Raw genomic sequence first — 15561 nt, forward strand, 5'->3', positions numbered from 1 at the left:
AGTGGTTCACAGGACAGGGCAGTGTGGGACAGGACCAGTGACTTCATTAATGGTAGACAAGAAGAAGGCAGGGTACAGAACAGGGAATTCATTCATGGAACCTGGGCAGGGTCAGGGACAGAACTGGTGATGTTGTTTATATGTAAGAGATGCCTGGACATCTGGGGAGGGACCCAGACCCTTCTATATCTTTATCTATATAATAAACTCTAACTTTTTATCTACTGAGTTTTGTATGCAAATCTCCCAATTATCAAGAACCCACCATTCCAGGAAAATCCACTTTCATACTAACAATATTATACTTAGAAAATCCTAAAGACTTTACAAAAAAGCTCCTACAAACAATAGATTTGTATAATAAAGCAGCAGGCTACAAATAAAAAATATATACCTATGGCTTTCCTACAGATAAATAATGAAATAGAAAAAATAGATATTTTAAAAAATCCCACTTACAATTTTTCCTCAGAAAATCAAGTACTTTGAAATCAGTTTAACTAAAGAGGGAAGGATCTATATAAAGATAATTTTTAAAACCACTACTTCAGTAATAAAAGAGAACACAAGGAAATGGAAACACATTCTCTGCTCATGGATTGGATAATTAGTACCATAAAAATGGAAGTACTCTCCAAAGCATTGTACAGATTCAAACGAGTCCCTCTAAGGATACTCATGTCACTTAAAAAATAAATGAATAAAATTATTCTCCTATTCATCTGTAACGATAACACCCCACTTCCCAAGTAAAAACTAAAGCAGTCCTCAGGGAAAAGAAGATTGAAGGCATCACGTAATCAACTTCAAATTGTAGTACAAGCCAGTAACAACTAAAACAGCATGGTATTGGAATTAAGACAGACCCTCCCTCAGATCAAGGGAATAGAATTGAATATCATGAGACATAGTCTCAGATGATCAGCTAATCATCAGTAAAGTAGCAAAAATAATGAAGTGGAGCAAGGAAAGCCTCTTCAACAAGTGGTGTTGGGAAAACTGGTCAGCTACATGCAAAATAAATTAATTAATTAATTAATAGACTTTTTCTAATGTCATGCACAAAAGTCAAATAAAAATGGATTAAAGACCTTGATATCAGACCTGAATCCATAAGTTACTTAAAGGAAAACTTAGGCAGACCCCTCTATGATATTGAACCTAAAAGCATCTTCAGGATGAAATACCACTGATCAATAAATTGGAAGCAACGATAAACAAATGGGGCTGCATCAAACTCAGAAACTCCTGCACATCAAAGATGATGATGATGAGGATACAAAACTGCTCACAGTATGGGAAAAGTTATTCACCCAAAACTCGTCTGAGAAGGTGTTAGTATCCAACATATATAAGGCACTACATATTTATATATGTATGGCATTGGTGGAACTTTATATATATATATATATAAAGAACATTCAACCCCCATCAAAAATGCAAATTATAGATGAATAGAAATTTTCTCAAAGAAGAAGAAGAAATGGACAAGGGTCACATGAAAAAGTGTTCTACAACACTAATCGTTAAGGACATGAAAATACAAACAACAATGAGATATCATCTCAAGCCACAGAGAACGGCACATATCAAAATGAACAACTAGCACTGGTGTAGATGCAAAGAGAAAGAGACTCTCATTCACTGCTGATGGAATGCTTATTGGTTCAGTCTTTTTGGAAAAAAAATCTGAACATTTCTCAGAAAATCTAAAAATTGAGCTCCTATATGACCGGGCAATACCTGGAACTATACCTTAGTGCTCCCAAAACACAGTAGAAAAGGCATCTGCACTCCTATGTTCATTGTGAACTATTTACAATATCCAGAACATGGAAACAACCCACGTGCCAAGAACAGATGACTGGATAAAGAAGTTATGATACATTTACACAACGGATCACTACATATCTGTTAGGAAAAATGATGTCATGTAGTTTGCTTATATGTGGATGGATATAGAGAGTATCATGCTAAATGAAATCAGTCAGAGGTAGAGGGACAAACATGGAATGATTGTATTCATTTGTGGCATAGAAAAAAGACCAGCAACATATGCAAATGATACCCAAAGACATAAAATCAAGAACCAGGAGGTCTTGTCTATGGTAAGAAGCTTTCCACAAGTCGGGAGGGAGAGGGCACTTATGACAGAGTAATGACCACTGTGACAATGATATATAGATATGATTGCTCTGGACAAAAATTAAATGCTGAAAGGAAGAAAAGTAATGCATGCTTTCCTTCAGTAACAGTATTGCAAACCACTGTGTCAAAAAGGAAAATAAGAAAGATAAAGAGAGGAGAAAATTGTCTGTCATAGAGGCAGGCTTCAGGGGGCAGAGCAGGGGAGGTAGGCTGGAGGGCAGCTGGGACATTGGTGGCTAAAATTGCGCACTGTTGAAAGAATGGGTGTTGGACCATTGTATAATTGAAACTCAATCATTAACAACTTTATAACTATACATCATGGTGATTCAATAAAAAAATTTTAAAAACCTAGATATTATTCTTTTGTTCTAAAATATTTAAAAGCTAACATGATTCTTACAGAATGGCAGAATAAATAGGGTGTAACATTTTGTTTAATAATAAATACAACAGCATGCAAAGGAAAGAAGCAAACTTTATACTGTGGTTTTTGTTTTCCTCTTTTCCCTGAGTCTTTTCTTTTCCACCAAGAATTAATCAACAGCTTTAAAAAACATATTTCTCTGTCTACTATCTAATCTATTCTTTATAAGTTGACCATTTTACAACCCAAATAAACTATTGTCTGTGCTCCATTAACACTCAGTAAATGAGATTTTACTCCCTTAGATATGTAAGTATATGTGTTCTTTGCCAGTGAGATTTGCTATAAAAGGACATTCATTTCTCTACTCCACATGCACCTTTAAGATTTAAATGTTTGAAGTCCCAAGGTTGGATATATTGCAGGCAGGAACCTGTAATAATAGTTTTTTTTCAGTAATAAATGCTAAGAAGAGATTTTAAAAAGTTACTAAGTGACTAGACATGAAACAGCACAAAGGTATAAAGAAACCACTCAGGGAAGGGTAGACGCCCTTAGAAAAGGAGAAATTACAAGTAGAACCAAAGGTCACCGTAAGATTATGGAAAAAATCATCATTTATAGCTCCGTCTGCTGCTTTAACTTTTCTAAACCAAGAGTCCTTTTTAATTTTACGGGAGGGCAGTAAGAGAAGAGTAGAAACATTGTTGCAAGAGACTTTACAGGTATATACAAAATAATAGATCTTCAAAATAAATAGCACTGTCAACTGTCCTGTCCTCCTGTTATTCATCAATTTGCTCAAGCAGGCACCAGTAACATCTCCATTGTGAGACTTGTTGTTACTTTTTTTGGCATATCGAATATGCCACAGGAAGCTTTCTAGGCTCTGTCGTGTGGGCGGGATACTCTTGGCAACTTGCCAGGCTCTCTGAGAGGGATGGAGGAATCAAACCCAGGTCAGCCGCATGCAAGGCAAACACCCTATCCACTGTGCTATAGTTCCAAATAAATTCCAAATTAATAGAACATAAAGCAGTAACATTATATAGAGAAATACATAGTGTTGGTGAAAATTATTAAAAGAACAAGCAGGTAATAAAATATTCAATAACATAGTATTTGATAATCTATATTCTAATTTGATTATCTGTATCTCCAGGCAAAGAAAGACCTATGACTCATATTTCCAATAGCTCTTAAGCTTCACTGAGAATTAGGTAACCCTAACATGGCATAATGAATTCTGCGATTTTTGAGAAAGACCTGGGTTTGATTCCTTAGAGAACCACCTGGTGTGGCCCTCAAAACAAAACCAATAAAATGAAAAAAAAAATAGGTTCTAGAAATAGAAATTTGTCTCAATAGTTAAAAAAAAATTTTAAAAAAACTATTTTAATTCACATCAACAAAAAATGAAGAAATTTATATGATAACCTCAATTTGTAGAGTAAAAAAGCAATTTGATAAAATTTAACATTTTAATAAACACATCCAAATAATCCAAGGAAACTTGGAAAAATTTAAATTTCTGAATTTAAATGAACATTTGTTAAAATCCATTTAGTGGAAACATTAGAGTAGAAGGTATTTTCAAACCTAAGTCCATCAAAGTAATCATATCTAGAACAGATTACAAGATTATACATAAATAAGAAATGAATCTACTCAACTGAAAAACAGACCAAAGATGCAAGCATTTACCAAAGAATTTCTGTAAAGGTAAAGTAAATATTTATAAAAAGTGTATTTTAAAAGATGAAAATACGAATAATAAAAGGTTGGAAGCTTGCCACAAGTGTGTGTGAGGTGGAGGGCAGTTAAGATAGAGAAGGGATCTGTATGACAAGAGTAGCTGAAAATTATCACTTTAGACAAGAACTGGATGTTGAAAGTAGGTAAAGGAATATACATGGTAACCTTTCAGTATCTGTATTGCAAACCACAATGCCCAAAAGGAGAGAGAAACAGAAACAGAGACAGAGAGACAGAGACAGAACTGAGCCAGAGCCAGAGCAAGAGACAGAAAGAGAGAGAGAGAGAGAGAGAGAGAGAGAGAGAGAGAGAGAGAGAGAGAGAGAAAGAGAGGGAGAGAGAGGGAGAAAGGGAGGGAGGAAGAAGGAAAATGCCTGTCAAGGCTGGGGAGGGGAACTGGGAACATTAGTGGCGGGAAATGCATACTGGTGAAGGGACGTGTGTTGGAATATTATATGACTTAAATCTAATCATGAACAACTTTGTAACTGAATCTCACTGTGATTCAATTAACAATAAATAAAAATTAAAAATTAAATAAATAAATAAATAAATAAATGAATGAATAAGTAAACCATCAAACTGTAGCACTATAGCACTGTTCTCTCATTGTTCATCTATATGCTCAACCGGGCACCAGTAATGTCTCCATTGTGAGACCTGTTGTTACTGTTTTTGGCACATTGAATATGCCACAGGGAGCTTGCCAGGCTCTGGCATGTGGGCAGGATATTCTCAGTAGCTTGCCAGGATCTCTGAGAGGAATGGAGGAATCGAACCCAGGTCGTCCACCTGCAAGGCAAATGCCCTATCCGCTGTGCTATTTATTGCTCCAGACCAACCATCAAACTATTTTTGTGAATCCAAAAACATGAAAATACAAATTAAAACTAGAATGCAAGGTGGTGGAGAATAGGCACTGGTGGAGGGATGGGTACTTGATCACTGTATAACTGAAACTCAAGCACAAAAATTTGTAAGTCTACAACTGTACTTTATGGTGTTTCACTAATAAAATTTTTTTAAAAAATTATAAAAATGAAATAAAAATTATAAACTGCATTGAGGAGGGCTGAGGAGATGAAGAGATAGTACAATAGGTAAGGTGTTCTTGTATGCAAGAATTTAAACCTCCAGTTTAAATATCCAGCACCACATTTATTGGTGTGACTCAATACTGACTCAAGGAGAGTCAGAAGTCCTTCTGGATCACATAGGCAGTAATAGCCCATGAGCACAACTTGATGTGGCTCAAAAACAAAGTAAAAATATAGGATATTATGCTAAGTGCAATGAGTCAGAAGGAGAGGGACAGATATAGAATGATGACACTCATTTTCAGAATATGGATATATCTTATAAGATATATATATAAATATCTTATAATATTTATCTTATTAGTGATATATATCTTATGAGAATAATATCCCCCAAAAGAGGGCCAGAAAGACTTATCCATAGTTGAAAGTTTGCCTAAACATGGTGGGGAAGGGGTTCAGGGGAGCAGTTAGGGCAGAGAAGGAATCACTCGTGACAATGATAATTGGAAATGATCTTTCTGGACAAGAACTGAGTGCTGAAATGAGGTAAAGTGATATGCATGATAATGCATGATACCCTTTCAGTAACAGTATTGCAAGTCATAGTACCTAATGAGAGAGAGAAAGGGAGAGAGAGAGAGAGAGAGAGAGAGAGAGAGAGAGAGAGAGAGAGTATCTGCCAAATGACAGACTAGGAGCGGGAGGAATATTCTGGACATTGGTATTGGTGTTACTGTGTCTGGCATATCGAATACTCTCGGTAGCTTGCCGGGCTCTCCGAGAGGGGCGGAGGAATCAAACTCCGGTCGGCCATGTTGGCTGCGTGCAAGGCAGACGCCCTACCCGCTATGCTGGTATTGGTGGCAGAAAATGTACACTGGTGAAGAGATGAGTGTTGAGACATTGTAAGACAGAAACTAAACACCTTTGTAACTGTGTATTTCACGGGAATTCATTTTAAAAAAAAAATTTTAAAGAGGAACAGAATTTGGTCTGGAGAGGTAGTAGGGTGGGCAAGGTGCTTTTCTACAGAGACCGCATTCAAGTTTAATCCCTGGAACCAAATATGTTCCCCTGGGTCCAGCATGAGTGATATCTCAGCACAAACCCAAAAGCAAGCCCTGAACACATCCAAGTGTGCAACAAATAATAATAATAGCATAAGAATAACAGCAGGGATGAGGAGATAGCTCAGGTATCAAGGGCTCTACCTTGCATGCAGTAAGAACCAGCTGAACCCTGGCAATGCTTAGCTTACCCTGCTATTTCCAGAGAAAGCCCTGATCTATGAGTACTAAGTGCAAAAAGGAGCAGTACATCTCCCAACCCTGTCTTTGCGCTGTGCCTGCCAGGACTCCTGAGAATTGCTTGAAGATCATCAACCAAGAAAATAAACATAAAACAAAAATAAGTATAAGATAGATATGGAGAAGTTTCTTGTTTTTCTGGTATGGATACAAGTATTGGAAAACTCTGGAAGTGCAGTAACTTCACTGTAGGAGTATACCAAATAGAGATCACTACATCTGCACATTAAATAATCTGTATAAGAAATAAAATATCTGAATGTGATTTTAATAGCTGCAAGGATAAATTAAATGAACGTTGCTCAACAGCAAAAGAAAAAAGCAGATACTGTTAAAATTAGTTAAAATAAACAAGGACAATACCAAAACTATTACTATTCAACGTGAAAGTATATTGTAATTATCACAGTAAAATACTTTAAAAATAAAGAGTACATAGTGACAATATGTAAAAATAAAATGAAATATAACGTTCTCTCAAAAATGAACTCCCCCCACAAAAGAGCACTCCTTTGAGATGAGTGGGGCTGAAGTGATAGCACAGTGGGTAGGGCTTTTGCCTTGCACATGGCCAACCCAGGTTCGATCCCCAGCTTTCCCATATAGTTCCCCAAGCACTGCCAGGAGTAATTCCTGAGTGCAGAGCCAGGAGGAACCCCTGAGGATCGCTGGGTATGACCCAAAAAGCAAAATAAAATAAAATAAAAAATAAAATTATTTAAAAATAAATAATCCATTCAATGAAGGAAGGTTTGTCAGTAGGCTTTGTGGGGGCTTCAGTCATTCTGTATTTTATTTATTTACAGAGCACTCGTGGAATCTAGTTGACTGGATTCCATGTGATATCAAAAGATCCCCTGGCCGCCCACCTATGAGATGGCCAGACTTCTTCAAGACCCTGAAGATGTTTGAGGCTCTTCCTGTTCCTGGAGCGAGCAGACACCGTTGGGCTACACTAGCACTGTGACAGGAACTGTTACTGGCATTCACTCGAGCAAATCCATGAGTAACAGAATGTCAAGTGACCAAGTGATCAAGTGACAGGGCACTCCTGGAAGTGCTCAGGGAGTAGTCCGAGCTCTTTGCTCAGGAATCAGTGTTGTCCTGCCATATGCTGTGGCCCGCCTGAGTGGCTCCCCAACTCCCCGGCTCTCTCTACTCCAGCTTCCGTTATTGTTATACTTTATTTCTTGACATGACCTTGCTACTGACTATGCTGGTTTGCTCCTTTGGCTAATAGTTGACCTGTGATCCCACAATCTGAAGTCTGTATGTGTATAAATGCAATTAAAAGTGTAAGAAATACGCGTGAACCTGTTCGTATTTCCTCCGCACTGCCCTTCATAAGCGACATCTCCTTTGAAAGCACAACAGCATCATCAGACAGAGTCCAGCTCTCCTCCACGGAATTAATTAGGGTCTAGCGTGGCTCAGAGCAGCAGTGCCCTGCAGACCATGCCCAGCCCCGTGCGACAGTCCCCTGCAGATCATGCGCGGCCCTGTCTGGCAGTACCCTGCAGACCATGCGCGACCCCTTATTGCAGTGCCTGCAGACCATGTGCGACTCCGTGTGGCTGTGGCATGAGCGGTCCCGTGCGGCAGGACCCCACAGACCCTTTTGACCCTTCTGTGCCCTGGTAGTTCCTTTCTCCCGAGGGTTCCTGGGACTCGGTCTCCACGCGCTTCCAACTGTCCTCCAGCCAAGCCAACTGCCAGTTATTGCGGCGGGCAGCCATCCACAATGTTGTTTTTTCTCTTTCTGGTCACTGGCTTCGACTGTCTCCATATGGGCTACAGTGCGTAAAGAAAATCCTACTCTCACTTGTCCCAGATGCCAATTCTCAGCTTGTTTTGATATTCCAGAGAGGTGTCTTCCTGGGGGGCCCGGAATATTCCTAAGAGGTGTCTTCCAAGGGGGCCCAGAATATTCCTGAGAGGTGTCTTCCTGGGGGTCCCGGAATATTCCTGAGAGGCGTCCTCCTGGGGTCCCAGAATATTCCTGAGAGGCGTCCTTCTGGGGTCCCAGAATATTCCTGAGAGGCGTCCTCCTGGGGTCCCAGAATATTCCTGAGAGGCGTCCTCCTGGGCGTCCCAGAATATTCCTGAGAGGCGTCCTTCTGGGTCCCAGAATATTCCTGAGAGGCATCCTCCTGGGGTCCTAGAATATTCCTGAGAGGTGTCTTCCTGGGGGTCCCGGAATATTCCTGAGAGGCGTCCTCCTGGGGTCCCAGAATATTCCTGAGAGTTGTCCTTCTGGGTTCCCTGAATATTCCTGAGAGGTGTCTTCCTGGGGGCCCCAGAATTTTCCCAGGAGGCATCCTCCTGGGGTCCCAGAACATTCCTAAGAGGTTTCTTCCTGGGGGGCCCGGAATATTCCTGAGAGGTGTCTTCCTGGGGGTCCTGGAATATTCCTGAGAGGCGTCCTCCTGGGGTCCCAGAATATTCCTGAGAGGTGTCTTCCTGGGGGGCCCAGAATATTCCTGAGAGGCATCCTCCTGGGGTCCCAGAATATTCTTGAGAGGCATCCTCCAATGGGGCCCAGAATATTCCTGAGAGGCATCCTCTTGGATTCGGTTCGTGAGACCCACACTTCCTAGGCAGGAGTTCCCGCTTCTTGGGGACCCCGTGAAAGAAGGGGCCGTAGTCAGGTGGAGTAAAGCTGCTGTCCCTCCCACTGCGTGTTTAACCTTCTAGTCTCTTGCTTGAACTTAGGGGGTTTCTGTGTGTTTGTTTTCAAGTTCTTGAGCTTTTGGGGGCAGACAGAGGCCGGCCTGGCACCAACCCCGCGGTACCCCGTAGTCCCTGGGCAGTGTCTGCGGTGGTTACCCAGGACAGAACCCCGGACTCGGGGCACCGCGGGGTGGGGCCCGCACAAAGCAGCTGAGATGGCTGGAGCCTCCTGAATCAGGGTGACCGTCTGACACTGTACCAACATGACGTGGTCCATGTATTTCTCTGAAAAGCCTTGCAACTTAAAGAAAGGGGGGTGGCGGTGTTTGGAAGGGTAGGGAATCTGCCAGGCACAGGGCAAACTCAGGTTCCACCCCAGTTCCCCATAGCCCCCTGAGTGCCAGCAGGGAAAGTCCTGCCAGAGCCCTAGTAAGCCCTGAGCAAAGGAAGGAAGGAAGGGAGGGAGAGAAGGAAGAAGAAAAGGAAGGGGAAGGAAATGGGGGGGGGGGGAGAGGGAAGGGAGGGAAAGGAAAGGGAAAGGGCAGAAGGGAAAGAGAAGAAGGGAACGGGAAGAGGAGAGTGATGGAGGGATTTAGATGTGCAAGTAATGAAGAAAGCTATGAAGTAATAATGACCACTCTAAAAAAAAAATGTCCTGTGTCCTCTAGGTTCTGAAAGACTACGTGTGCAAATTACAGTACCAAAGAGAATTCAGTCCACGATAGTTGGGGGAGTTGAATCACAAGTAATTAAGTACCAACATTTGTCACAATAAAATCATGTGAACATGTTGTCCCTAGGCATAAGCTGGCGTTATTATATAAGCATGTTTGCTGGGCATTTATTATCTAGTTTCTCTTAAGTGGGAGCACCTTTGAAGATTAAAGGAGACAAGCAGTGTTTCAGAGAACTATGATGTAGTGATGTTCATTTTCAAAATCTCGAACCCCATCTTTGTAAAACTGGCTGTTTTTCTCTTGAGCGGCTTTAAATAATTGAGCTAATATACGGAGAAAAATTTCTCTCTTTCACAGCTCAAACTACTTTTTGGGCGGTGCTGCTGTTAATCGATGGCCTCCTTTAAGACATGATTATGTTATTATGAGCTGTTATAGGAACAACTTTTGCATTTCAGTTGAAAATACTTTATTATTTTGTTCATTTGTTGTGTTCTTATTTCATCTCAGTTCATGTTACTTTGGTTGGTTTTTTTAAAATATAATGTCTTGTTAGTTCTAAATAAGATATGTTTTCTAAAATATATTGTCTTAATTTTTATAGAAATTATTCCTGCAAAAGCAGGATCTGGATAAAAACATAGTGAACATAACACAAATCAAATATATAATTATATTACTAATAAAATAATATATTACTAATAAAATAAAAACTGAGTTCGATTTCTCCACCCCTCTCGGAGAGCCCGGCAAGCTACCGAGAGTATCTTGCCCGCACGGCAGAGCCTGGCAAGCTACCCGTGACTTATATGATTTGCCAAACAGAGTAACAATAAGTCTCATGAAGGATACGTTACTGGGCCCGCTCGAGCAAATCGATGAACAATGGGAGGACCGTGACCGTGACTAATAAAATATTAGAATGAGATGTAAGTTTATGTCCACTAGGGAATCAAAATAAAACAGAATCAACAAGTAAAATTTTAATACAAGCTATCAATAATTAATAATTTTCAGGTGGATTTAAAAATATAGCTATATGAGGGCCAGAGAGACAATCCAGCAGGCAAGGTATTTGACCTGCATGTAGCTGAGCCCAGTTCAATCCCCTATTCTCCATATGGTTCCCAGAGCCCATCAGGAGTGATCCTTGAGTACAGAGGCAGGATTAATCCCTGAGCAGAGCAGTGTGTGTCCCCCAACCAAAATAATTAAATAAAATAAAACTATATGAGAAACAGCTAAATCACAAGGAAAATAAGGTTGGGCACAAAAATACGGGAAAAAATCACATGTAAGTAAGCAGCAGTTAGATTTTGTAGCCATTAGCAAAAATGGTCTTTAAGAAAATGATAAAAAGTAAAAACAAAATTATTATTTGAATAACATGGACAATGATACAAAACTGTAAAATGAATACTCCAGTGAAAAAATGTGTTGCCAAAAAGTTTTTAAAATGTGAAGATAAGCAATTTAAAGGATGTGTATAAGGATGTATACCCAAAACATGTTATAAGGCATTATTACTTCAATAAAATTATTTTATAAAAGTAATTTTTAAAACTTATGAACAACAAGGGAATAAGAAACTGTATAAGATTTTAAATAATTTGAACTTTTACTTAAAATTTTTCCTCTCTTTGGGCCTGGAGCAATAGCACAGTGGTTAGGGCGTTTGCCTTGCATGCCGCTGACCCAGGTTCGATTCCCAGCATCCCGTATGATCCCCTGAGCACCACCAGGATTAATTCCTGAGTGCAGAGCCAGGAGTAATCCCTGAGCATTGCTATGTGTGACCCAAAAAGAAAAAAAAATTCCCTCTCTTTAATAAGGGCAAATATAACTAAAATTAAAAAACATAGCCTAATGATTTTATAAATAAATGAATTCACGTATAAAGAATATAATATTATAATTATGACTTGGGAAACCTATTTCAGTGAAGAGACATATATAAGAGATATTATGAAATCGATAAAATAATGATACCAAAAATAATTTAAGGTTTTAAAAGAAAACTTGAACCCTAAGTTTACTTAATAAAGGTAAAGGTAAAGGCCCTCCCGTTGATCGTCGATTTGCTCGAGCGGGCCCAGTAACGTCTCCATTGGAGACTTTGTTGTTACTGTGTCTGGCATATCAAATACTCTCGGTAGCTTGCCGGGCTCTCCGAGAGGGGTGGAGGAATCGAACTCGGGTCGGCCATGTTGGCCGCGTGTAAGGCGAACGCCCTACCCGTTGAGCTATCGCTCCAGCCCAGTAACAACAAAGTCTCCAGTGGAGACGTTACTGGGCCCGCTCGAGCAAAGTTTACTTAATATATTTCATAAATTAAAAATATGATCAAAAATAAATTTGTAAAAATAACTAATGAAAAAACAAAATTTACATTCATATTAAAATAATTGAATTTTGATTTATTAATGACATAGCTATTTTATGAAATTAAATGAAGAAATGAATATACACAGAACATTGGAACTAGATATATCAAAGTTCAATATTTTAAAAAGCAGAGTAATCTAATGACTTTTAAATCTATGCCACATTTCATATCTAATAATAAAAGTAATAGGATATATAAAAATTTCTTTGAATATTACTAGTGAAAGATTAATGACTATTATGGTATTGTTTTCTCCAGTGTTATAATGGATATTATACTTTTGGAAAAAGATAAGGGAAAGGAATAAAAGAAGAGAACAAAAATATGAGACTAAATGAACAAAAATAAGAAACATACAGACTTATATATACACATAAATATATATGTTTATATACATGATAGTATGAATATATGTATACTGATATAAAAGACCGTAAGCATAAAAATATATGTACCTTTCTCCAATATGTTGCAAGCAAATATTATTTAGAAGATAAAAATCTATTTAGGATAATTTTGTTTTGTCAAAAATACTACACAGGTATGATTAAAAATAAAGCTATAAATTATGTTAGCAATGAATAATATATCTGAATAATTTTAAAAATCTGAAATGTAGAGCATCTGATGGCAAGTCTTTAAATTTGGGAAATAGAACTGAGGTTGCCAAGTGGTGGGAAGAAGGTGGATTAAGTGGGGGAGAGGGGAAGATGTGGAACCTGACTTTGCTTGTTGGCATCCTATATGGTCCCCTGAGCACCAGCAGGGGTGACTGCAGGGCCACAAAGAGCCCCTGTGCGTTCCGGGTAGTGTCCAAAAAACAAACAACAAGAAATATAGTTAAAAGCTCTGCAAAATAAAATCACACTGAAATACGTTACTGCAAATATAAACGTATTTGTAAGAATGATGAGTAGATTCTTGTAATATTTTACATTACAAAATAAACATTGGAGGTATTTTATGTAATTTTATTTAATGTCTATTTATCCTTTCCTCTTGGAGAGCCTGGCAAGCTACCGAGAGTACCCCACCCAAACAGCAGAGCCTGGCAAGCTCCCCATGGCGTGTTAGATATACCAAAAACAGTAACAAGTCTCACAACAGAGACGTTACTGGTGCCCACTCGAGCAAATCAATGAACAATGGGAGGACAGTGCTACAGTGCTATTATTTATCCTAATATATAAAAGATAACATACACTAATAAACACTACCATGACGGGGCTGGAGAGAACTCCAGCGGGTCAGGAGCTGCCCTGCAAATGGCTCGGGTTCAATCTTTGCATCTGAGAAGGTCCTGGTAGCCTCACCAGGTAATCCTGAACACAGAGCAGGAACCAAGTGAGCTGCCAGGGGAGGCCCAAACACTTTCCTCACACCCCCTGTAAAGAAAGGCTATCATGATATGTATAGAAATTCAAATGTTGTTGTATACATCATCTATAAGTATATCATGTATAAAGTTGAAATACTGAAAAATTTCCTCCTGAGATCAAGAAAAAGAAGAATTCCCACTAATACTATTTTTATTTAATAAGAATACTACTCATGATAGTTAAGAAATAAAGAATGATCATAATAAATGGAAGGAATTCATAGTACATTATTTTTGTGATGCATAGGATAATAATTGTAGATGAAACAATTGAATTTAAGATATAATTCAAAATAGCACTGTAGCACTGTCCTCCCATTGTTCATCGATTTGCTCGAGCGGGTACCAGTAACATCTCTATTGTGAGACTTGTTACTGTTTTTGCATTAATAAAATATGAATGTAGTTTAAAGTTACTTCATGTATAAGTAACTTTCGAATATGCCCCAAGGAGCTTTCCAGGCTTTGCCGTGAGGGCGGAATACTGTCGGTAGCTTGCTGGGATTTCCGAAACTACAGAATATAAAAATTAGAATATAGTCAGTTCTCTGGAAGACAGATCAAAATACAAAGCTGGCTTATTTCAATTTTGAAAATATAAAATTATATATTTGAAAGATAACATTTGTAGTATATTAGGTAAACATATAAATAAATCTAATAAAGATACACAAACCTTTTTTACTGAAGACAACAAGACCAAAGGAAACAAAATTCCTAAATAAATCAAATGTATTCCATACTCATGAATTGCAAGATCCAATAGTTAAAGATCTAATGTTGCCCTGGTAACTTATAAATGCTAAATTGATCATTTGTTCATATCACCTCCTGATCTCAGTAACTATACAAAGACAATATGTTATGTTAAAGTCATTACTAAATCATGTGTTCCTTAGAACATAGCTGCCATTGATAAACAATATTTTTTGTCTTGTAATATTTTTCTTATATTTTGTCCTTAAATCTACTTTAAGCTGTCCTACAGAATTACAATTGATGGAAAAGAATATACAATCAATCTAGTGCAAAGGTAGGTGATTTGTTTTATTAATTTTATTCTAGTCATAACTTTATTCATAATATTGTTACTTTAAATATAGTTACTGTTTTATTTTGGAGGGGCAGGGTGTTGGGGCTAAGATATGGATCATATCCAGCTGTGTTCAAGACTTTTTATGTCAAGTTGAGAATAAATTTAGGCTGGCTACTTGCAAAGCAAGTGACTTGAATTGCTTGAATTCATAATCTGAGAATTCATTTTCCTCTTTTCCTTTAGAACTAGATTTCTACTTAATAATCATGATTTCATAAGGAATGTACTTAGATAATAAATTTATATTAATCAAATATGAATGCAGTTTAAAGTTACTTCATGTATAATTATATCTGAAAGTATGCTGATTTTAATGTTAATTGAGTACTGATAATTTTTAAATAATTTGTATATTATGCCAGAATATAATAAGGACACAATGTAATTGTAATTACTTATATTGAATATCACTGACAGCTAAAGGATTTTGGAAAAAAACAAGTAGATAATATTAAGGATAATGAAAAAGCCAGAGTGGTTATTATCCTTTATTAAATGGTAATAATAGCATTTTAAAAATGATATATTTAGCTATAAAATCAATAAATTCACAAAATAAAACTACATCTATTTTTTATCCGAATTATTTACTAAGTAGTTACAATTATCCAAATTTGATCCCTGGTGAACTTTGCCTCAATGTACTGATGAATGTAGCCCTAGAGTCCCCTAAGCACTGGCAAGATAATCTTTATGGACCTTAGCAGTGCAGAACTGAGGCAGCATCACTGTCACAG

At 38.0% G+C, this 15561-nt stretch overlaps 1 protein-coding gene across 1 annotated transcript in view; it reads left to right on the forward strand.

Annotated features, from left to right (window-relative positions):
* Positions 1–9869: 9869 nt before the first annotated feature.
* ADAM2 (ADAM metallopeptidase domain 2) overlaps positions 9870–15561 on the forward strand; it is an 89724-nt gene continuing 84032 nt past the window's right edge. The window contains exons 1-2 of the mRNA XM_056116659.1: positions 9870–9911; positions 14706–14761. Coding sequence (XP_055972634.1) covers positions 9870–9911; positions 14706–14761 — 98 coding nt within the window. The remainder of the gene's footprint in view (positions 9912–14705; positions 14762–15561) is intronic.

This window comes from Sorex fumeus, unplaced genomic scaffold, assembly GCF_029834395.1.
Source record: "Sorex fumeus unplaced genomic scaffold, SorFum_2.1 ptg000033l, whole genome shotgun sequence".
NCBI lineage: Eukaryota > Metazoa > Chordata > Mammalia > Eulipotyphla > Soricidae > Sorex > Sorex fumeus.